This window comes from Neovison vison, chromosome 7 (genome assembly GCF_020171115.1).
Source record: "Neovison vison isolate M4711 chromosome 7, ASM_NN_V1, whole genome shotgun sequence".
NCBI classification, from domain to species: Eukaryota; Metazoa; Chordata; class Mammalia; order Carnivora; family Mustelidae; genus Neogale; species Neogale vison.
In genome coordinates this window covers 187146815-187171988 of record NC_058097.1, presented here as the reverse complement: position 1 = coordinate 187171988, position 25174 = coordinate 187146815, and the positions used below count along the sequence as shown (strand labels likewise).

The following is a 25174-nucleotide window of genomic DNA, read 5'->3' as shown; positions in this document are numbered from 1 at the left end:
CACCGCCCGCCTCTCTGGCTACTTGTGATCTTTCTATCTGTCAAATAAATAAATAAAATCTTAAAAAGAAAAAAAAAATCACATTAGCTGGGATATCGAAGAAATAGAAATGCATGCATGGGAGCTATTTTTTCCCTTACACTGTGTGCATGTCATACATTAAATGTTTCCTTTCTGAATGGCAAAAAATTATCCACAATCAGAGACAAAATAACATCCCATAAGATAGAATCTTACTTATAAAACTACATCAATAGCTAAACATTAAATATTTTCTGGATGGTCTTCGATGTATGGGGACATAGTCAAAATATACCTTTCCCCTCTCTGTTTTAGTAAGAAATAACTGACATAAGACATTGTATTAGTTTAAGCTGTAGAACATAATGATTTGATATTATGTATATACTGCAAAGGATTACCACAGTAAGTTAACATCAAAATTATAGAACGCTGAATGAATTTGAGTCGTCTTTGCATATGGGCCATGCTAATCTCCATATCATTCCAATTTTAGTGTATGTGCTGCTGAAACAAGCACCAAAATGTATCCTTTATACACGTAAATTAAAACTCAAGAAGTTTAGGGGCGCCGAGGTGGCACAGTCAGTTGAACGTCTAACTCTTGATTTTGGTTCAGGTCATGATCTCAGGCTCGTGGGATCAAGCCCCACACTGGGATCCATACCCAGCACATCCCTCTCCCTCTGCTCTTCCTCCTTCTTGCGCACATGTGCTTGCTCGCTCTCACTCTCTCAAATAAATAAATAATATTTTTTAAAAACCCAACCCTCAAGAAGTTTAAGTGACTTAACACAAAGAGGAAGGAAGAAGCAGTACTTTTGATGCCTAGCTATTAAAGGGCCAGAAATACTTGTTGAATGTCCAATGACCAAATAATCCATCAAGTCCTCTCATGAAAAATTAAATTCTTTTGCATTGTTCACTGGCTTCTCCTTTTAAATTCTGGCTCTAAACTATTTCTTCTTGTCATAGAAGGGAACATCTTTTTTGATCTGCCAAATAATAACACCACCAAAAAGCCTAAGAAAAGTTAACTTGAAATCTGCATGCTTTTATAAACCTGATTAATGCCTTCATCTGTTCTTAAATTCTCTTTTCTCCTAATCAGATCCTAATTCATCATAAATTTGACTTCAAGCCTTTTTCTTATATGTGTATACAAATAATTCTTAAAATTCTGTGCATAAGCAAAAGAGAGGCTTCACTATGTTCACATTAAATTAAATTTTTAAAAAATTCTCTTTGACATCAAGTTTTACATAGGATATTTTAACTAAGCTATTAGAAGTCTCATTTTACTTTGTATGCACCAATTGGTATCTTGATATCTGGTTATTTATACCATATACCAAACGTTTCTGTGAAATCTCACTATCTATCTGAACTCCATTTCACAGCTCACAAGCTGTTTCTGGAGTTAACTCAATATGCTAATTTTAGGCCATCTGCAGGTGATAATTGCTGTACCAGGAAATTTTTTGTTCCTCTTAAGATACTGCTAAAGTAAGGTTACCATAACTTATAAGTTCAGTGGCTAAGAATATTAGAAAAATAGCAGTAAATATGGTTTCTAACTTGTTTTTTTCCCGTGTTGAAGTTGTTTTCTTTTTTCTTTTATTTTTTTTTAAAGATTTTATTTATTTATTTGACAGACAGAGATCACAAGTAGGCAGAGAGGGAGGCATAGAAAGAGAGGGAGAAGCAGGCTCCCCACTGAGCAGAGAGCCTGATGTGGCGCTCAATCCCAGGATCCTGGGATCATGACCTGAGCTGAAGGCAGAGACTTTAACTCACTGACCCACCCAGGTGCCCCTGAAGCTGTTTTCAAAAGTGTACAGCAAACACTTTAAATTTAGTTATTTCCTAAAAAGTGATAAAAGTTGTTGCAGTAGTTCCCCTCCAACGAGAGCTTCAAATCTCTCCCAAAAACCCGATATTTCCTAGTTTTATATATATATATATATATATATATTTATTTATTTATTTATTTATTTATTTATATATATATTTTAGTGACCGTTTCATCAATCCTCACCACAAAAAACAAGTTCCAGAAGCCTAAAATAAAAGGGAGAAAGGTCAATACACATTATATTGCACCACTTTGTATGCAAGCTGGCCGTACTGTATACAAATACACAAAAATAAATGAAAGTCTTTAGCAATGACAGCTTAATTTAGAGGTCTTTCTGGGGATACACATAGTCAATTTCAAGAGCAAAATATTTACTGATATTTATTACCACAGTTGTATATATTTGGGCTGGGAAAATGAATAAGAGGCTGATTTAGCTCATAAAAAAATCAGATCAGTATTATCAGATCATTTAGCTGAGATACCTGACTTAATGCACTGGCTGGCCTAAAAAAAAGATCTCTGAAAATGTTATATTAAAATGTAACCATCTTAGTATTCTTAAATATTTCTCACATTTTTTGAGCAATTATTTGCACTGTTTTCATAATTAGAAAAGCCCCTACAAATAGTGTTATTTCTGAAAGAAATTAATATGAATAATTTTTTTCTTTCACTTCTCTGATATCAGTAATCAAGAGCTCATAGAAAGAATTTTATTTTATTCCTGGAACCCAATTTAGGGTTCTCTGCATTTTAGTTTATTATGAAAACTTGTACAAGCAAATTATACAAATTATGCAAATTGTTTTACATGCAAGTGATTTAATTTTATAAGCAAATTATTTTTGTATCATGCAACCTCTGGTGTTTGGTCAGTTTCTGTAAAGACTAGGACATAGAAAATAGTCTGTATTATGCTCAAGAAGACAACCAAAGACCCAAAAGGAAAGATTAAAATTCAAGGTAACTTGGTAAAAAAGGAAGCAAATATTGTCCCCTATATCACCATTGTATATAAATAGAATTTAAAGTGTAACAACTTAACCCTAGAATCTGGGCAAAGCCCCAAGAACCCAGGCTATTTATATAAATAATTAGGTCATCACAAATCACCACTTTGTCCACATCTGCCCTGCCTTCTTGCCCAGAGAAATCTGCTTGGAGCAAACAGGATCTGAATTCAAGCAACTGAAACATGAACTCATACAAATTAGAAGAAAGGAGATATAAATGCCTTAAACAAGTTTTCAATTGGAATCATTAACAATGATTTAAAAAATCATAGTCTGATAGTGAAAAGAATCACATAAATTATGTAACAATGATGTTATACCATGCCTGTTTGGAAGAAATTAGAGGGTGACTCACTGGAAGTCATGTTGGAATGGCACAGCACATATTTCCTTTAGAAACTGTGTAATTTGAGCTCTGTGGTCCCGAGAATACAACTTCATTAGAAATTCTTAGAATGTCACCTGCATGACTAAAGCAATATTTACTGCACAGGGGGTAAAAAGCTTAATCAGGTAAAAACTTTTGAGGGCTTTGAGATCTCCAAGTATTATTTCATTTTCCTCTTTAATAATGTTTTAAGTATGAGGAAGTTAAGAGCCCTCCTTACCATTGCCACCCCCACCCCATTTTACTTAATCTGAAATTCAACCCCACACCATAAAAAAACACAAAGTTTTTCCTTTCATAATAAGTTGTTTTGATGTATGTTAAAATATTTGAACTAAAGAAAAATAAAAGAACTTTCCAGAACAGAGAGGGCTGCATGCCAATGGATAATAATGAATCTAAAGCCATAATCTTTACCTCTAAACAAAAAATTAAAGAACACATATACCACCATTCACCGTCTTTCCAACTTTGGCATATTATGACATGCTAAGAATTTCCATTACTTAAATTTTCCCCAAATAAGCTGACTTCTCAAAAGAGATTTTAGGAGGAGAAAATAATTTCAAAAGTTCTCAAGGAGATTCTTACATTTTCACCCACATATAAGGGTGGAGATTTTAGGAGGGGAAATAATTTCTAAAGTTTTCAGAGATTTTTACATTTTCACCCATATATAAGGCATTATAAACTAGCTTTGCTTTGAGCTGGGAAGAACTTTAGAACTAATCTCCAAGCACTCGTTTTTCACAGATGAAAGCTATGCAGAGTGGTTGTCAGGTCGTCTGGCAAACCCATCATTTTGTAGTTATGCCTGAGGAAGCCCTGTTACTATGACACCCTAAGGGCTAAATGTACCCAATTATTTGGAAATTTTTAGGAGCATAATGATAGCGGCTTTCAAAAAGGATTAAAAGACTCTAGAGACTAACTTGGAATGTCTTCATCTAAAAAGTCCCAGGTGGGCGTGAGGGCTGACGGTCATACTCTCCTTTCCCACAATTTATTAACTTCCCAGTGTCCTTAACTTAAATTCTTGGGGCAGCGTGGAGGAATACATTCTTAGCATAATCTCTAAATTAAATACGATCAGAGGGATGAACAGAGATTCTTCTCATGGATTTCCAGATTATTGGAGGGCTCCCTCTACTGGTACCGTGTCACATGTCAAAGGCAAATGCCGGCAGGAAAAAGGCAACCAATGCTTCTCCTGGGCTTTTCATCCATCCAAACCTTTATTACCTACGCCACGGGCCAGGCATAGCATTCACACTTCTGGCTGAGCCACATACGATGAACACACAGCAGTGGGAGTAGGAAAAAAATAGCTTTTTCGAAAGCACGCAAAGCACTCCAAGTGCTTTGATTTCAGATAATAATAGGGATGGGAGAGACTGATTGGGTTAAAACCATTCTAACCTTTCAACTCCATCAAGCAGTTATGCAGTTTGAGTACACGGAAGGGTTGACGTTTAATGCACAGAGGACTGCAAACCCACACGCCTGACAGGCCCGGGCAGGTGACATAAAGGAGCACAGCGTGCCAGACAGCAGGGGTTAGCGGGGACTGCCGTGAGCTGGAAAGGGAGGGCCTCACGACTCCGTGGCCCCACCTACTTGCTCTTCTGCCTTGCACCTTCCTGGCATGTAGCAGTTCAGGTCTGCGTTCCCTCATTTTCAGATCTTCCCCAGGAGAAGCTAGACGTTGGGTGTGGGACGTCCCGCTTTTGGAAACATTGCCTGAACCAACTGAGATATGTTGATAGGGTGCACGCAACCCAGACTACGGGTTTGCAAACTCTGGCCTAGAATCAGAAAGGGAACTCACCTTTGACCCATCCCATTTCTGGCTGATCCAAAGATTACAAAGTTCTCACAATTTCCTTGAGTGTAAATACCAACAATGGACCTAAGCTCAGCCTTTTAGGGCCACATACAATAAGTGGGTTCCTTATTCCCAAAGAAAGAGGATTTTCAGGGTTTTTTTTTTAATCTTTTTTAAAAAGATTTTTTATTTACTTATTTGACAGAGATCACAAGTAGGCAGAGAGGCAGGCACAGAGAGAGAAAAGGAAGCGGGTTCCCTGCTGAGGAGAGAGCCCGATGTGGGGCTCGATCCCAGGACCCTGGGATCATGACCTGAGCCAAAGGCAGAGGCTTAACCCACTGAGCCACCCAGGCGCCCCTCAGGCTTTTTCTTTTTTCTTTTTTTTTAATTCATTCATTTATTTATTCAAAAGCATTTGTTGGGGGTACCTAGGTGGCTCAGTTGGTTAAGCGTCTGCCTTCAGCTCAGGTGGTGATCCTGGGGTCCTGGGATACAGCCCCACATTGGGCTTCCTGCTCTGAGGGGAGCCTGCTCCCCCCCACCCCCACCTCTCTCTCTCTGTCTCTGTTTCTTGCAAATAAATTTTAAAAATATAAAAACAAAATAAATCAAAAACAAAATCGTGTCGTATGCCCACCCTAGGTGAGGCCCAGGGCTAGGGAATGGCAGAGAACAAAAAGAACACGGTACCAGCACTCAAGGGGCTTACAGTCTGGAGACAGGCACTAAACCGAACATGAAATGCCGAGTGAAGGAAAGCCGTGCTGTGTGTGACGAAACTCCAGGGCTGAGAGACCTGGGCGACTCTGGAAGGCTCCCCACCGGCCCCCAAGGACAGAAGACTGTCAGTTGAGAACAGAAAGAGGTGTGGCATGAGTGAAGTGGGAGACAAGGGAGCTTCCACAGAGAGGGCACTGCCTGAGGGGGCACAAGGTTCCAGAGAGTGAAGGTGCCGTGACTTGGATGCAGAGAAGTAGAGGGGCACAGAGCCAGGGGAGATCTGGAGGGGTGGGCAGCAGCCCCGTCAGGTAGCTCCTTCCCTAGAGGTCATAGGAAGGAGTGAGGACTTGAGGGCAAGAAGTCCTTGAAGGATCTCCCGGGAAAGTGATATGACTTCATGTAAAAGAACACTTTGGTTGGGGGACGGAGATTGCACTGGAGGGAGACAAGTTGGTGTAAAAAGGCTGGTTAGGCTGTTCCAGCAGTTCCCACTGAAAAGTTTAGGTCTTCAAATTTGGAAGGAATCATGGGAGATGAAAAGAAGTGAGCTGACTTCCAAAATACTAAGGAGGTAGAACTAACTGGCCTTGATTAGGGGTGTGTGTGTCTATGTGTCTGGGTGTGATGTCATGCTTCCTCTCTCCATGCTAAATATGTCGAGATTTTTTGGCCACTCCTAACAAGACGTGGTTTCAAGCCCCCACTTCGGTTGCACATCTGACGAAGGAAAAACTAAATGCTGATCCCCTGTTTAAGACTCCTCCCCAGTCCCAAATAAAACAAACAAAACTCAGTGTACTTCGGTGTAATTGAAGGTTAACAAATTTTTACCTCGGGTCACAGCCCCATCTGCTTCCTTCCCTGCTCTGAGAGACGTAATGAAGAAGGCTGGAAGGCTCTCCCCATTTATCAGAATGGGAGTCTGCAGGTTTCCTGAGGAATTCAGGAACAGGCAGGGCCACTACCAAGCATCCACCTTCTCCCCCTAAGCCAGCAGCAGCTTCAGGATCCAGGACCATTAGAGGGAACAGGTTTCCCAGCCCTAGGTAAGAACTATAGGTGGTTTGGGTGGTATTGCTTGGGTAGTATTTATCTGAAAAGAAGTGAAGAGTCTATAGTATCTTGAGATCCTAAAACGGTCATTAAAGGAATCTAAGAACCATTAGGCCTAGAGAAGGAAGGCAATTCTGAATTTGGCAGATGTTTAAACAAGTAAACTCAAATCCGAAACAAACAATGCAAGCAAGATCAGTTTTAGAACTTGTCTTTGAAGTGGTGTGGAGCTCGGTGTCCTGCCTGTCGGAAACCAGACTTGTATTTAGCTGCCTCTGGAGTTGTGGGACTTCTCCCGTTGCCCATGATTTCTGCCATAGTCATCAACAGTCGTACAACAATCTCCTTTGCCAACTCTCAGTATTCTGAGACAGCAAGCCCTCCAGGCATAAAACCGCAGCTATTTTAGAAGAGTCTGGGTCAATATTTGGAGGCTTAATTATCTCTAAACGCCACCATATCTGGTCTGAAGGTCACTGTTCTTGAGGAGAAAAAGACTTACGTTAGATTTCAGTCATGGAGCATCTCAAATCATAAGGAAATAAAGCCCCGGCTAGTAGGACCTCTCTTCTAGTGGAAGGCTGATTCACCTCCCATATGGGTCAACTACAGAGAACTTCTACACCACCCCTCTCTCCAGCTTGGCACTTAACTGCTCAGCAGAGCACAAGAACAAGACGAAATCTACCCCTGAAGGATCTGAGAGCAAAACTGTAAGGCAAGCAACAAGGCTTTTAAATACCCCTGGGGCTACTCTGACCTGCAGCTTTATGTCTGCTAAGGGAAAGTCTCATTAAGCGGGGCTCAGACAATGGCCTGGGAGAGCCGAGCTGCACTCTATGATGACATATCAAGGTTAATTGATATGTCAAAACTATTCGGGTTAATATTTCTTCCCCAATATTCTTCTGGAACACTCACCACTTTTCTCTGGTGATGACTCATCATTTCTCTGGTCAGGATATTTCACTTTGATGATTCCTCTGGAGGAATGTAGAACTTACGTGACTTTTTATAATCCTCTGACCTCCTAACACAGGAGCACATGGACCAAGCCATAATCCTGGATCTGAGGGATCCAGGTCATTCAGTGCTCATCAAGTGGCACAGGACCGCCAACAAGATGCTGGGGCCTTCCCCATCAACCATCTCCAGATTGGGGGAAGAAGCCCAAGGTCACAAGGGGGCACTAATCTCTCTGATCTTTCTAGGCATGCTTCTCGGCCAGCCGGCCCTACTGTATGGTTTGGTGAGGAGATAAAACTTGGGCCAGCACTGATGATGAGAAGAGGCTGTTTTCTTTCTTGTCTAAACCCATTTTCAATACTTGTGTTATGACATTAGGCAGCAGAAACCCATGCCCTAGCTCTCTTGATGTCCAGTCGCCATAAAATCTTCAAAGATTCTAGAGCCAGACCAATTTTCATCTTCTTTTAAGTTACCCCAGGGTTCTCAACAGAAGTTACATCTCTATAGAAAATGGAGCCCTGGCCGCGGCAACATAACACAGTCAACTGAAGCACAATTCATCAAAATACACCAGAGGGGACATCACAGCAGTACCGAAGGACACTAAACCTGGAAGCCTTGCACAGAAAACCTCATCAAGGTGAATGCCCTTTTTTCAGTACAATGAAAATAAACAGAGAGACCATAACACACAACGCCATGTCCCTCTGCCACTAGACCCGCCTTTCTAAATGTACATCAGATCACACCTTATCTCTGCTCTAAGGCTTCCTATGGCTCTCTCCATCCTCTCGAGCCCAGCACCCAAGCTCTTACACACTTGTGTCCTCACTCACCTTTCTGACCGCTGGTTGGTCAGCCACTGTACAACCCTCGCCTCCCGCTGCTTGAGTCAAACATTCTCACCCCTGAACATGCCCTAGTCAACTGTGAGGCCAAGATGCCAACCACACGGATCCTTTCTATAGCCCAACAAAGACCATGTGGCTGTCCTGCAGATGGTCTTAGCTCCACAACAAATCAAGCAAGCGTTTTGAACTGTTTTTCCACTAAAAGTACACATCACACAGGTAAAGGAATATTTGTGTTTACACTAAAGATAAAGGATGATTATTCAGCTTGACGTAGAAGTGTTTAAATAATAAACTCCCTTAGTGCTTTGTAAATGGGACTTGACTTGTAAAAATCAGGCTTCCGTACAAAAACGTGAAGCCCATATATCGAACTCCTCTGGTGGTAACACTTGTCACCCATATGGTTCACAGTTGATATGATAGGACATGTTTAATAAGTCAGCGTGCATCCTCCCAACTCATTTCATGGGAACCAATACATACGCCAACATGAAAAGAGAAAGTAAAGTGGAAGAGGAAGAATGAAGTAGTGGGAGAAGCATTTTGTGATCTGCCAAGATCTTAATACCGGTGCCTCATTCTTATCTCATTATTGTCAAGAACCTGTTGGATCTGTACTGCTTTATCCGCAATGCTCCCCCCCTTACACGACTCATCTTCAAAGCAGGGACATGAGGTGATCACCAACAGCACACCCTGCTCTGTGCTCATATGCTTCCTGGAGGATGCTGTGTGCAGCTGTGGAGCACAGCAAGCTGACTGGTTCTCATAGGTCAAGGTCAAGGCCCTGGCCTTTTATCATTAGTATTCTGTAGACTGTCAGCCAAAAACACATGTTCTGGGAGACAGAAGAGGTCAGCATTTTATATTATGAAGGAATACAAACATGTAAGTATTGACAAGCAGGACATTAGAGGAGAAAATAAATACTAACATACCGAGAGTAAAACTTTACACAGCTTACCTCACAGAGGAGTTAAATTTATCAGAGGAGATAAATGTATCAGAAGACTAAATCTGTAGCTAATATCAACAGTTCTATAAAATCAAATTTAAACACTTAAACATAGTTTTCATCATTAACTCATTAAAACATATTATGAAATGCATGTACATAGTTTTAACACTATTATTTTTAGGCATTTGGCCAGATGTACCTAGAAAAGATTATCAAAACAATAGTACACATCAGTCATTTCAAAACCATAAAACATACAAATTATAGACCAGAATGTTCATTTTGATCAAAAAACTTTGCTCGCTAAAAAATAAACTCACACTTTTACTAAAAATCTTTAATAGTAACATTCTTCAGGGCCCTTACTATGATCTGGGTCCTCTTCTAAGTGATTTGCACATACTACCTTGCTCAATTCCCAAAACACCTCTGTGAGGTAAAGAGATTAACACCCTCAATTTACAGATGAAAAACTGAAGCACAGAGGGCAAGTAATTTGTTCAAGGTCATACAACTAGTAAATTGTAGAGTTATTTAATTAACTTAAAACCTCACACAGATTATTGAGGAATGTTAACATTTATACAGGTGTGCCAAGGGAAATACCTTTTAAACTATATGTATATATTCATACAAACCCCGTTTTAAAAGCTTCCATTTTGTGTGTGGGTCTTGTTCCAAATCATCAAGGATCCGTTTGTTAGCAGTTTATCTCACTTAAACTAAATTTCATGTTAAGTAAAAACCCCAGTTAAAAACAACAGTAGTAAAGATACTGTGATTATTTCTTTTAAAAAATTATTGGTCATGTTACAAAATAATTCAGATAAGGTGCCTCTCAGTAGCAAGCTATAAAATGCCACATGGTATGCAAACAGTCACAATGAAGCCTTCGTTCCGGTGGCCGGTTTATGTGAAACAACATAGTGCTAAAACTGTACAAAACCACATAAAAACTGAATGAACTAACCACAGCCATACCTGAAAAGTTGGACAAGGCATAAGATTTTCGGGTCCCCACACTTGAAATTAAGCACGTGCTAGATATGATTTCTCAGGACACGAAGACACAAGGAGAATTTTTCTTTAGACATTCACAATAGAGGAAAAGATCAAGACCATGCCATCAAGTGAAAATCAGTTAATTAAGTTCTTATTTCTACTTATCTGATTAATTCTAATAGTTTTGAGGTCAATATTTTTTCATTTCCTTAAATAGAGCATTTAAGTGTTACTGAAAATGGACGTGGCTTTTCTGTCAGTACAAGGGCTTCACTATCTGGGGTTTCACTTCCCAAGGTTTCAAGTTACCCACAGTCAAGAGGATCCTCCTTCCGACCTGTATCATCAGAAGGTCAGCAGCAGTGGCACAGCGCCTGCGTCCCTCCCCTTGTTTCGTCGCATAGGCATTTTATCATTTCACATCACAAGAACAGCGCAAGAACACGAACAAGTACATACAATCAGATGTTTTGAGAAAGAGAGAGCCCACATTCCCATAAACTTTATTACAATATATTGTCATAATTGTTCTATTTTATTATTGTTAATCTCTTACTGAGCCTCATTTATAAATTAAACTTCATCACGGGTATAGGAAAACACATAGTATGTATAGGGTTTGGTAGTACCTGTGGTTTCAGGCATCTATGGGAAGTCTCAGAGTGCATCCCCTGTGGATAAGGGGGGACTCCCGTAGGTTCAAATTTGACATATTTGACATTGCCTATGGAAATTCTGCCTCGGGCAATATTTGCTGCTGGGCTAGGATGTATAACCAAGGTATGGTGCCTTACTCTGAGTGACTGCTAACACATAAGGAAAAGTGGTGCTCAGGTGCTCAGATTTGCTGCCTAATCTTCCTTTTAGCACGTCATTAGCTGTGGCATCTTTTGTCAGCACATACAAGCAATGTGTCTACCAACTAGAAACCAGAATTGATGAGGGAGCAGAAGGCAAGCTGAGGACAAAGCAGAAGCTGACACCCTGCAACCTTTCCCCCACCCCTCACTCCTGGGTAAAACACATGGGACACTCTTCCAGGAGTCTCCCAACTACCTTTTTTTAAAAAAAAATTTAATTAATTTATTTTTAAAATTTATTTGATAGAGATTACAAGTAGGCAGAGAGGCAGGCAGAGAGAGAGGGGGAAGCAGGCTTCCCGCTGAGCAGAGAGCCCGATGTGGGACTCGATCCCAGGATGCTCGGATCATGACCTGGGCTAAAGGTAGGGGCTTCAACCCACTGAGCCACCCAGGTGCCCTCTCCCAACTATCTTGAGGTTAATGCCTTACTAGAGGGAAACCCTTGACAATGCAAGGCCTCTGGTGTCCGGTATCTTATAGGTCTCTTTAGCATATAAAAGTTCTTTTGAAACCTCCCTTTTTCCTTACCTCCTCCATATAATATATATATAAAATCAGACACCCCTCACAACCTCAAGGCAGCTGTTCTTTCTGCCTACGGGTCCTGTCTCCATGTTTAAATAAACCACTATTTTGCACCAAAGACATCACCAGAATTCTTTCTTGGTCATCGGCTCCATAGTCAACCCCACTGAACCTGACTTATATTCTAAAATTGATCAGAATGATGTTTACGTGTGGCTAATAAAAACCACTCATTACTGTATAGCCCCATACTACTGCACAATGCTTTCACCACAACATTTAATTCATCCACTTACATGGTCACAGGGGATGCGAAATGGAAATAATTTATCAGTGAAGGACCATGTGTAAAACTTTGTAAAAATCAATCTTCGGCCTAGGTTGTTTATGTAGTCCCAGGACCTGCCACACTGTTTGCATAGGCTCAGTTGTTAAAAAGCAAAATTACACACTTATTTGGTCTTCAGTTCTCTCTACTTCCCAAAGACAAAAGGAAATAACCACCTTCATCTAGAATACATACTCATATGGAAACAGAAGCTGGCTGAAGTGCACGAACTGATCATGTGTTTTTAAATAGAACAAAACCAAAAAAGGAAGACATATTTATAAAGAAGCTACTTACCTTACAAACAGAAAGAACATTAATATTTATCAGTTTCTTGATGGTCTGAAAAAAGAAAATATTGATAATTTTATACACATATCATCATGTAAAATAACCATATTTTATATGTATATGCAAGTGATCTAGAGAACCACTGAATGTTTCCCCAGATAGAGAACTGGAAAATGACAGGAGTTGGGGTAGAAAAGCAAATTTTATTTACTTTTGGTGTTATAGTACTTTTCTACCAAAAGCAGCAACTCATGTTAATAAGCAAAATTCAAGGTAGATGTAGTAAGGAAAATCTGGAAGCATAAGATACTAAATCGAAAATAAATATGCTATTTTCCTTCTGCTAATATCAAAAGGAAAAATTATTGAATCTGAGATCCTCAACAGTTTTTTTAAAATTCACATATTCTTTCAATGATTTGCTTTTCTAATTTTTATAAGGAACTATGCATGCCTCAAGAATACAGCTTTCATTTTGATAGGTTTACTTGAATCAACCATATTGTTTTATGTTATCAGATTTATGATCTCTAAATTGGTGTTTAGAATCCTGATACTTAAAGCAAAGCTATATTGATATCATAAAAAATATAAATAAGAATAATACAATGAGTTATTATCAAACCTGGCATTATACTAATGAGGTTACAAACATTTTCTCATTCAGTCCTTCTAACATCCCTATGAAGTTGCCTCCTTCATAGGTATGGAAATGGACCCTAAGCATGGTTGGGATCAGACCCAGGGTAAACTCCAGGAACAAGCAGAAGAGCCAGAATGTGAACCTCAGGCAGCTGGACTCCAGCACTCACAGTGTGAATCATTATACCACACTGCCTTGCCAATTCTCGCATGCATTCTTTTTGTTATCATACTATACAGAAACAGACTTACGTTGTCCAAGTCAGGAACATCCAAAAAGTATTCAGGATACTCATATGACATTCCCACATTGTTCACTGAAATTAAACAAGATTGTTAGCTGGCTGACATATACTTTATTTTACAGATTTATTAAAATAATGAGATTAATAATATCAAGACTAAAATGACACATACAGAGGCATGAAACACTGTGTATGGCTGGAGTGAACTTTCCCACACCTTTCCATCTGAAATCTATCAGTGTATATCTAGTTCAAATGTCTTCTCCTTCATTAAGCCTTCCTGTACCTTCTTCCATCCATCCCCTGACAAAAGGACTTTTTATTTGCTTCAATTTCCATAACCCCTTGGAGTGTGTGTACATTCTGTTCTGTGAGTATTATTTATCTGTAAGTATTGTTTGTATGTATTATTGTAAGTTACCTGTAAGTATTGTTTATCTCCTCTCTAGACACACATTTTCATAATGTAGTAGAAAGAGCGAAGAGCACTACAGCATAGGGGACCAGACATCCGAGTTCTACTAGAAATGGAAAGCCTGTGACTTGGGATAAGTCATATCTGAGAGGCATCTCAGTTCCTTCATCTCTAACACAAAAGCTTGTTTAATCATTCAAGAAATATTTGCCATACACCTGTGTACAAGATATGCACTAGGAACTAAGAAACACCAGGAAAAAAAAGGCAGTTTGTTGGTATCATGGAATATACTATGTCGTAGGAAGAGAAAGGCACTGAAGAAAAAGAATTAAACAATTATTTCATTGCAAAATACAGAGTGCCACGGGAGTCTGACCTTATTGAGGAAGTGAGGGAAGGCTTCGTCGTGGAGGCCAAGAGAGTGGGCAAGGCTAAATGTCTCCGATGAAGCATCCATCCCCACCAGATCATAAACCCTGAAACACTATGTTTTAGTCTTTCTGTATCTTCCCTCCTCAGCCACCTCCCCTAAGGCTGGAACTACAAGACAATCGAGAAGCCAAGAAAAAATTTATATACTTTGTTTATCTAAATTTATTTAGAGATATGATTAATACTCAGATACTCTATGGTTTTCCATAGTTCCAGAAAGACAAACTCAAAATAAGGATCCGTTTGCAGGAATCAAGAAAATACATAAAAATATCCTGGAATTTCTAATAATGAAATGGATAACCTTATCTACATTGACTCACCATAACAATCCTATTGGGTAGTTCCTATTATAATCTCCCTTCTACATAGCAGGAAACCAAAGTACACAGCAGTCAAATAACTTGCCAAAGGTCATAGAATAAAGAAGACTAGGACTTCGAAATTTGACTTCAGAGGCTAGGTTCTTTCCACTACATTAAAGCTGCCATGTCTTCACCCAGTACTTAGTTCAGGGAAAAAAAGAAAAAGTAATAATTGGATAATAAACAGAAATCTGGTAGCGATGTTTAATAAAACTAAAGTTTTAGAAAAGAAAGATTTCAGTAACAAAAAGAAAGTGAAACTATGATCAGTCTGCAAAATTTAGAAGGAGCTGTGCCAAATAAACCTGACAATAGTAACACTAACTTTTTCAATAGACTAACAAAATTGGTAGTTCGAAAAACTCAGCAAGAGTTCTCTACTTAGCAGTAAGCCAGTCATTTGAGGCTGAGTCTCAGGATTTTACTTGCACAACCTAACCTGGTCATGATGGACTGAACAACATCACTGAAGCTTATTTGAAAATCTGAAAACAAAGGACAATGGCAAAGCAAACTGTACTTAATTATGATTCATGCCCCTTTGAGCAGGGATTATATCTAGACATAATTGATAACTGCAGGTCCAAATCCATTTTTATTTTATTCAGCAGGTTCTCTACCCAACAGAAGTTCAAGGAATGGATTCCATAAAAGACCTTTTGACAATTAAGGCTAAATTAGTTAAAGGTGAGGCATTATGGTCCCTTGACTTTGCTTTACTCATTTGCTTTACCCATGGACAGAATTATAAAGGATGAATAACCCAGAGTGACTAAGAGAAACAACTAAAGTATTTGTTAAAATGTTACAAATAAACAAAATATTTGTTACAAAGTCAGTTTAAAATAACAGACTCCTCCAGGAGATGCTTTGCCAAATTGTAATATTATTCAGGACTGAAGAAAAATTCCATCATCTGTAGCCAACCCCATCTGCCTTCCCTCTCCTGGATCTAGAAAATTTTATCTTCAGATTTCTTTCTAGCCAATGGAAATATTAACACTCTGTTTTGAAATGCAGAAGAAAACTGGAGAGTGTAATCATAAATCTTTTAAAATCCAGACTTGGATTTTTTTTTTTAAAATCTGGAAACTTTATAACCAGCACACTTGACTTTGTCATCTTAACATGCACTGCAAGTACAAAGTTGGGCCAAGAGAGCCCACTAAAACAAAGCAAGCAGGGAAATGTCACTCTGATTAAGGCTGCACTAACAACGGATCTGTTTCTAATTAAGCAAAGGAGAGCTATCAAAACTACCTACTTGCACAATGAAAATGCAAACATCTATTTAACTAAGTTCTAGGGGCTCCTGGGTGGCTCAGTGGGTTAAGCCTCTGCCTTCTGCTCGGGTTGTGATCTTAGGGTGCTGGGAATACCCCGCATCAGACTCTCTGCTCGGTGGGGAGCCTGCTTCCCCCCTCTCTTCTCTCTGCCTGCCTCTCTGCCTGCGTGTGATCTCTGTCTGTCAAAAAGAAAAAAAAAATCTTAAACATCGTTCTTTGAAGGAAAACACATTCAACACTGAGAACTTTAGCCCAAAGAAATAAACAGAATCATGTATAAGGGCTATATTATTATATCCAAAACTACACACAGAAAGAAGAAAAAGCCCCAAAACATTAAAGCTGGAATAGATCTTTGAGAGCATTAAGCCCAGTTTTATGAGGGAGAAGTGCATGCCAAGGTCACACGCAATTTGTCTTATGCTAGGGAGAAGGCTCCTTAAATCCCTTCCTGTTTTGCTGGTTGCACCTTTTGCTTGTGAAATATACACTACCTAGAATCTCTCCACCCTTGGCCATCACTTCAGAGTGCAGAAAAAAACAACTGTTGCTCTCAAGTAGCTATTTCCATAAATTGCTTGCTAGTGCAAATCTTTTGAAAAAGCCAATCCCATTGCAATTTTATTTTGAGACATAAGGTGGCAGCAATAACCAAATGGCAGACGGAGAGCTTTCAGGGAACTGGAAAAGGAAGAAAACAGGCTTTGGGTGGGAGTGAAGGATGGAAATATTTCCATTAAAATGTAGTCTCATTAAGAATGGGTGCATGCAATGCCATCTTTATATATTACAAGATTCATTATAGAATTCACCAAACCAAATAATGTCACAAGTTGTTCCAACAATATTTAGATGGTTGAAGATCCCTTCTAAATGGCACCCATTTAAATTGGCATTAAATATCTATTTAGTAGTGAGGATTTTTTATTTTATTTTTTTAATTCTTCAAGTAAGACACCAGAGACAGATTTAAAAATTTTTATTTGGTGACCCGCAAAAACCTTTCACTCATGTGAAAGACACCGAGTCTTTCCAAAAACAAAGGATGTCCATGTAATCTCAGAATTCCAACCAGGACTCCAACAATGACTACAGGATCATGAGCAGATATAAAATGTTTCCCATCAGTTTCTCATTGGAGTTCTAAGATAAGAACAGTCCAACAGAAGAGATGAAGCAAACAGAGCAGAGGTCACGACAGACCAAGAATAAGGACAAGGTAAGTGGAAAAAGAAGGAGGCGGCGGGCAAAGCAACAATCCTAACAGAGGGGCCCTCACTGGGAAGAACTATCAAGTGCACTGAGCTCAGCAGTGCCCTCCACAGCCTCCCCCTAAACCCCCATGCAGAACTTTTGAAAACACCAACACTGATAAAGTATTGTATTCTAAAGACTCAAAATCCAGAATAATTCTGAAATGTTATATAAATATTCTGAATCGTACTACTGCTAAAAATCATTTCCACATCTCCTACTTAAAAAGAACATTCACAGGGCACCTGGGTGGCTCAGTGGGTTAAGCATCTGCCTTCGGTCAGGTCATCATCCCAGGGTCCTGGGATCGAGCCCCACACTGGGCTCTCTGCTCAGCAGGGAGTTTGCTTCCCTTTCTCTCTCTGCCTGCCTCTCTGCCTACTTGTGACCTCTGTCAAATAAATAAATAAATAAAATTTTTAAAAAAAGAACATTCACAAGATTTGTTTCTTCTAAATTCACTTGCTGCTATTTCTGACCTTATTGAACTTAGAACCCTTTACCAAAACCAGCTGTTTTTGAGACAATGATGTCATTAGAAAATCAGATATTTGGTGTCTGGGTTGGGCATGAGGGAAGGGCAAACAATAAATTACTAAAAAATAAAAATCCACTTGAACACAATACTAACCGATGCAAGCAATAACCACACCACAGAACCCATCTAACCTGCTTTTTCCAGATTAACCAGAGGCTTAAGAAATTAAGGTGGTATAAAAGTACATCACTTGGGGCACCTGGGTGGCTCAGTGGGTTAAACCCTCTGCCTTCGGCTCAGGTTATGATCCCAGGGTCCTGGGATCAGGCCCCGCATTGGGGCTCTCTGCTCAGCAGGGAGCCTGCTTCCTCCTCTCTCTGTGCCTGTCTCTCTGCCTACTTGTGATCTCTGTCTGTCAAATAAATAAATAAAATCTTTAAAAGTACATCACTTAATGGTTGGGCTTCCCAATACATGACAAATAATGCATAGTATTCTGAATTTCCAGCTCATCATATCAAAATACAAATGTTAAGATAATTTCGTCACATTTATAGTGATATACACTAACCCAGTTCTAGCACTCAAACTAAAGACTAGAGAAATGGAAAACCTATTACAGTTCATTAATAAAATGGTTTAGGGGGAAAAATGCACTATTTCATTATATTTCAAAACAGACTGAATTTTTTACATGTAGACTTCAGGAATAGTGTATATGCTAAAAGTAGGGGGGAACCTCTCCTGTCATAAACTTTTTTTTTTTTTTAAGATTTTACTTATTTATTTGACAGAGAGAGAGGGAGAGATCACAAGTAGGCAGAAAGGCAGGCAGAAAGAGAGAGGAGGAAGCAGGCTCCCTGTTGAGCAGAGAGCCAGATGCGGGGCTTGATCCCAGGATCCTGAGATCATGACCTGAGCCGAAGGCAGAGGGTTTAACCCACTGAGCCACCCAGGCGTCCCTGTCATAAGCTTTTGAACTAACAAGTTCTGGATCTTGGAGTCCAACAGACCCGGTTTTCAGCCCTGACTCTCCTACAAGAGGCAAATGATTTATCTCAATGAGCCTCAGTTTTCTCAATGTCCTTATATATAAAATAGGGCTAATAATTTAAGCAAATGAGATGCTATGTATCAAATCTTTAACCCATGCCCGGAAGATATCAATATGTCAGTAAATGGAGGAAGGAGAGTTGTTATTTTTGTGTGGTTATTTCTTCAACAGGTGGTTATTGACCTACTCTGTAGCCGACACTATCTTAGATGCTGGGATGCAGCAGGACAGGCAAGGTCCCTGCTTTCATCAGATGTGAGCAGCGGCACAGTGCAGAGACAGAAAGCCTGCTCCGGGCCACAGTATAGCCAGAGCAACTGCTGGTACTGATTAAGGGTAGACCAGTTGTTCCTCTCTCCTTTCTTTCAAGTGGATCTAGCCTGACAGCCTAGAGAGAGTTTGCAAAGTGTTCCTTCTTTGCCTTACTTAACATATTGCTGTAGCTAGCACATGTTCATACTCTGACAGATGATATTTGGAACACCATGTAAAACATTTTGCAAACTTTACAGTTTTCATACACTTGTGAGTAGCAATTTCTAAATAAAAGAGAGTTTACAAGGCTTTAAATTTGCAGTGCCTTTAATCAGAAATTGAAAAGTTAAGACTGAGTCGAAAGCAACACAACAGAACATTTCGTTTCCACTGCTTAATTATAAATTGCTATGTGATCCTCATTACAAAACTAGGTAAGATCTGCCATCCATAAACTTGGAAGAGAGGAGGAAAGAAGAATTACAGTTTGGTAGTTACACCTTAGTGAACAGGAGGAACATTCATCAATTTCTTGAATTATGGTTCTATTTGCATTTCTGAGATCACAGCTAATTACCTGGTTTTAAGTCAAAGGTTCTGTTTTAATTAATACCATTAGTGCTTTTCTAGTAAAAGGAGATATATTTGAACTCTATGCCTTAATCTCACTCTAGAAATCCAATTTCATCCAACACATCTACTAACGGAACTAGAAGGCACTATGCTTAGCCTTACAATGTTCCGGATGAGTCTCCTAGTCTAAAAAAAAATTAAAAAAAATAAAATAAAATCCATGTATCAATTCCACTTGCCATGATTGGTGACACCAGGCTTCAGTCTCATTCAACATGAAGGAGTGTGCAATCACCAGAGATCCAAAGGTCTACTTGAATCTCCACTTGGATTTCTCCACTGCTCTCTCAAGTTTAACATATCCCAAAATGAAATCATCATATTCTTTAGGGAATCTGCTCCTGATCCAGGGTTTCTTGTCTTTGGCAAACAGCATACAGTTGTTCAAGTCAGAACCTGCAAGTAGCTAATTACTACTTGCAAATCCTGGACAATGTTTTTAACCTCCCTAAGTCTGTTTCTTGTCCATAAAATGGGCACAAAAACAGAGATGCCTACCTTACGGTATTGTTGAGGATTGCATGAGATTCATTAGCATGGAGGCTGACATAGAAAAGTACTTGAGGATGTTGGCAATAATGACGGGAAAAACAAGCAGAGGCTACTGTTACTACCATTATTGGTCACTCCTATCAGACAAAAGCACTAATGAGGACCCTCCCTCATCCCGGTAGACACTGGTCCTGTTTCTATTTCCTAAACATCTCTGCAGTCAATCTACTTCTAACTATTCCCATCGCCCACATCCTGAAGTTACCACCATCATCTTGTGTTTCGTTGCTAAAAGAAGCTCATTGATCTCCTTTTATTAATTCTTGCCAACTTCCACTTGGAAGTCAGAATAATCTCTCTAAAATTCTAGTATGATGCTAGAAGTAGGAAGAAGTAGGCAGTATCTACACTGTCCTTCCATTAAGCCGGCACTTATTAGCTGATTTTCTAAGCCTCTCATGATCTGGCCCTGCTCAGTCTCCTGGCTGGCTACTGTCCCCTTTTATGGTCCACACTCTAGACTTACAGGTCTTCTATCAGTTCCTCCAACCAGCCAAGCACATTCGCCTTCAGGCTTTTCTTCTGCCTGGGAACCCTTCCCACATCTCTTCTCCCAGAGCTGATAAGCCTGTAGGCCTCCACTTAAATGATACTTTCCAGAAACCATCTCTGACACTCTCCACTTCCTCAGTAACAGTCTTTCGGTATATGCAAAACATTCCCAAATGCTTCTTCAGAAGCTGTCTTCCATGAAAACATATAGTATCAGCTTTATTTACTATTGTATCTCTGGAATTTTACTTGTTCAATGAACTGGCACAGGAATCCATTGACAAATAGGAAACCAAAGGTGTGAAGTATTTGTCTTGGATCCCTGGGGTGGTTCTAAACCCTTGCAATTTCCAGGATGACAGGGATTTCTTTGTTATTCATGGTGGGCCTCTGGACCACACTTGAGTTTATGTTAACGAGATGAATCAAGATGGGGTTTGGTCACCCAAAAGACCAACTGTGTGAATAGAAGGTTAAGGCTTTGAGCCAGACCAACCTGTGACAAGGGAGGGGGACTGGAAACTAAGTTCAATCACAGAGTCAGTGATTCAATTAATCATGTCTACATATTCAAACCCCAATAAAAACTCTTGAGTTTCTTGGTTGGTGAACATCAATCAGTGTGCAGGGAGGGTGATGTATCCTAACTCCACCAAGCACAGAGTTCAGAACTCTTTCAGAACTTGTCCTGTGTGTCTCTATATTTAGCTAATATTAATTCCTATCCCTCATAGTTAAACTGTGAGTATAGTGCTTTCCCAAGTTCTAGAAGATGTTCTAACAAATTATCAAACCTGAAGGAGCCATGGGAACCCCCAAATTGGTAGCCAGCTGATCAGAAATACAGGTGGCCTCGGGACTGCTGAACTTGCTGTAGGTGTCTGAAGTAGGTAGGGGCACTCTTATTGGGGACTGTGCCCTTGAACTTGTGGAGTCCATACTAACTCTGGGTGGTTAGGGACAAAATTTGATTGCATTACAAAAGGGATGTTTCGGATGTGTCTTAAACCCCTAGAGGGCACAAGAATCATATCCTGGTATAAGAAGTTCCACCCTGTCTGCAAACTATCATCCCATCACACTCCTGCAAGCCTTTCCTGCAGACCTCACCTAACATTGAGCCTGAGCCATTTTATACCTGAGCTATATGGGTGCAGTGGTAGGGGGAAAGGTGGGTCGTATTTCTAAATACATAAAATTTATCTTTGGTTCTCTCTCAACTAACTTTATTTTGTCCTTCTATTCTTTCTCCCTTTCTCTGCACCCCACTGACCACCAACTTACCATGACAGTTTCCTCTTCAAGTCTCTCCTTTTCCATTTCAAAATGATTTTTCCACATCTTTCACCAACTACAACAGTCATTTTCAGCAAGTAAACCAGTAATAAACCGAATGTAATAATCCCAATAAGATGTAAATCAAGATGTCACTGGCCCTTTCTGAGACATTTTATCTTTTTTTTTTTTTTTAAGATATTTTATCTATTCATTTGAGAGACAGAGAGTGAGAGCACAAGCAGGGGGGAGGATCAGAGGGAGAGAGAGAAGCAGACTCCTTCCTGAGCAGGGTGCCCAATGCAGGGCTCAATCCCAGGACCCCAGGATCATGACCTGAGCCGAAGGGAGACATTTAACCAAATGAAACACCCAGGAGCCTGCTTCAGAGACATTTAAAAAGCAAACTTAAAGCTTTCTTTTTTTTTTTAAAGAGAGAGAGAGAGAGAGAAAGCATATTTGTGAGAGCCGGGAGTTGGGGGTGTGTGGGGCAGAGCTAAAATGAGAGAGAGAATCTTAAGCAGACTTTGGGGCTTGATCTCATAATCCTGAGGATCATGACCTGAGCCAAAATCAAGAGTCAGACCCTCAGTGGACTGAGCCACCCACCCAGGTGACCATGTGAGCTAATTTCTAATTAGTAAAGTTCCTGAGGAGAGCAAGGAGGTAACAAACAGCTTTATAAATTTCTAAGTCCGCTGAAGAAGCAAGACTCTTCTACCTGTAACTTCCTTCATCAGCTGGGACCAGGAAGCCGCATCACTCCTAACAATTTCCTTCCTTCCCAGAGAGCCCAGGAGAGTCTTCCTCAACCCGGTTCCTGCACCCCCTTGGCTCTGTCTCCTCAGCCTACACCTACACCTCTTCCTTTGATATGCTGGGGACTGAACTATAAGGAAGAGATCTCTGTAATCTAAATGTTAAAAAAAAAAAAATTGCATTTAGCCAAAGAAAAAGGAAGGACACTAATAAAAAAAATAATCTCTCAAATATGTAAGCGGAGCAAGTATTCAATTACAAAGGGTATGGGAAGAAAGAGAATAGTAAGTTCTAGTCCAGCTTTTACAATCAATCACTTTTTTACAATGAACTGACTCTTATTATCTGTAATATGTTAGATCTATACTATTTTATTATCTATACTATTGTTATTATCTATACTATGACTAAACTTTTGTTAATACTATACTATTAAAATTATGCCTCTTTGGGCACCTGGGTGGCTTAGTCAGTTAAATGTCTGCCTTGGGCTCAGGTCATGATCCTGGGGTCCTTGGGAAGGAGCCCCATGTCCAGCTCCCTGCTCAGCGGGGAGGTGGCTTGTCCCTCTTTCTCTGCCCTATCCCCCACCCTGCCATGCTCCCTACTTATCTCTCTCTCAAATAAATAAAATCTTTTTAAAAAATGATGCCTCTTAATAAATTTATGGCACTGTGTTCGGATAGAAAAAAAGGCACTAGGTAAGACAGTTCTGTATATGGTAAAGGCGGCCCAGCATCACATTAGCTCATGTCAACGGATCCTCCTGATTTTGCAACGGACACAAGCATGACAGTATGCTTTATCCACTCCCCGTGGAAAATCTGGGTCTAGGATGCATGAAGAGTTTGAATAAAGCAATAATTGAATTTTTTTTAATGAATCACAAACTAAATAACTATTTTTTCCAAGAGGACCTTTTTATTTTTCTTCTAGAATAAAGAATGTCACTTTTTAAAGGTTAAAAAAGTCATACTAGGGGAACTTGACAAAGTACTGTTTGTGGCATACTTCAAATCCAAGGCTACTCTTTTGGCCTTGGTAAACTACGCCTCCTGCAATGTATTGTGCAAAGTCCTCCAAACGCATTTGGAGCACCCAGAAGGCTCTCTCCAGAGGAATCAAGTCAACATTATAGCAATCGCATTTTGTTAACCTATTGTTTGCTTACTCAAAGCAGTATTGATGTCATTTTCTCTAAATAGTTCAAGTTTTCTAAGCTTTCTCAAATCTGTTTCTTGGCATTTGCCTGAAAGAAGACAGCAGATGCTTACTTATTTTACTAACAGAGTCAAGAATCCAACTTCCCCACCTTTAGCATTTATGGTCTTATCAAGTTCCTGTGACCTTTCTGTATAAATTCAGACAGTGCATAGCCATTTTCTCTCCACGTATCTTACTGAAAACTTGACGTTTCTTTCATGACAAAGGGCTTTAGCATTTTCCTTTGTAATTCTGACAATACTCATTTTATTAAGCACTGACTATATACTTCGGTGGTTAATGTTATTCAAATAGAGTACGGCTTGGTGACCTAGTTTTCCTTTTATCATTACTGGTTTCATTAATACTCAGTAGGAAAATAACCTTCCTATGCCTTCATATAGATTGCAAGGTCTTACTAGGAATCAATCTACGTGTTTACTATTTTAGAAAATGTTAAAAAAGTGAGACTGGCATTAAATGGAAATATTATTCCCCCCTTATGAGACAGAGATGGAGGGATGTGGGATCTGGTTGGAGAGGAGAAGGAAGGTGGAGGAGCTATATACCCAGGGAATCCTAAAAAAAAGATATTAGACACACCCTCCCAGACGAGTTCTATAGTGTTATGTCCAGACTAGAGAAGGAATTGTAAGATTAGAGTTCAAATATGGCCTGGTGATAAAACGAAGCTCATAAATGTGTTTATATTTACATTTAAGGTGTCTTTAATAGATCCCTCAAAAACCTTAACAAATTAAAATTATGATGCAATATAAGTGTATCTGCTAATAATTGTCAATAATTATGTACGTCTTATGAGTAAGAAGACAGTTGTGGTAGAGTAGGAAGAGAAGTAAGCATAGAGCCAGTTAACAAGGCCACGTATGTGAAAACAGAACTACAGACTCAAAAGGATCATATAAACATTAGATACAATTTTTTAAAAAAAGATTTCATTTATTTATTTATTTGACGTGGAGAAAGAGACAGTGAGAGAGAGAGAGAGCGAGCGAGCACAAGCCAGGGGAGCAGCAGAGGGAGCGGGAGAAACAGGCTCTCAACTGAGCAGAGAGCCCAATGTAGGGCTCGATCCCAGGGCCTTGGGATCAGGACCCAAGCCGAAGGCAGACACTTAACAACTGAGCCACCCAGGC

The 25174-nt window shown here is 39.7% G+C and overlaps 1 protein-coding gene and 1 non-coding gene across 2 annotated transcripts in view; both read right to left on the bottom strand.

Moving 5' to 3' along the window:
* Window positions 1-25174, bottom strand: part of HSD17B12 (hydroxysteroid 17-beta dehydrogenase 12) — a 160365-nt gene that overhangs the window by 29431 nt on the left and 105760 nt on the right. The window contains exons 5-6 of the mRNA XM_044259121.1: window positions 13569-13633; window positions 12681-12725 (exon numbers count right to left, since the gene is read on the bottom strand). Of these exons, the coding sequence (XP_044115056.1) occupies window positions 12681-12725; window positions 13569-13633 (110 nt within the window). The remainder of the gene's footprint in view (window positions 1-12680; window positions 12726-13568; window positions 13634-25174) is intronic.
* Window positions 440-541, bottom strand: LOC122914833. The gene has a single exon (XR_006385903.1). It is a non-coding gene; the product is annotated as a U6 spliceosomal RNA (small nuclear RNA).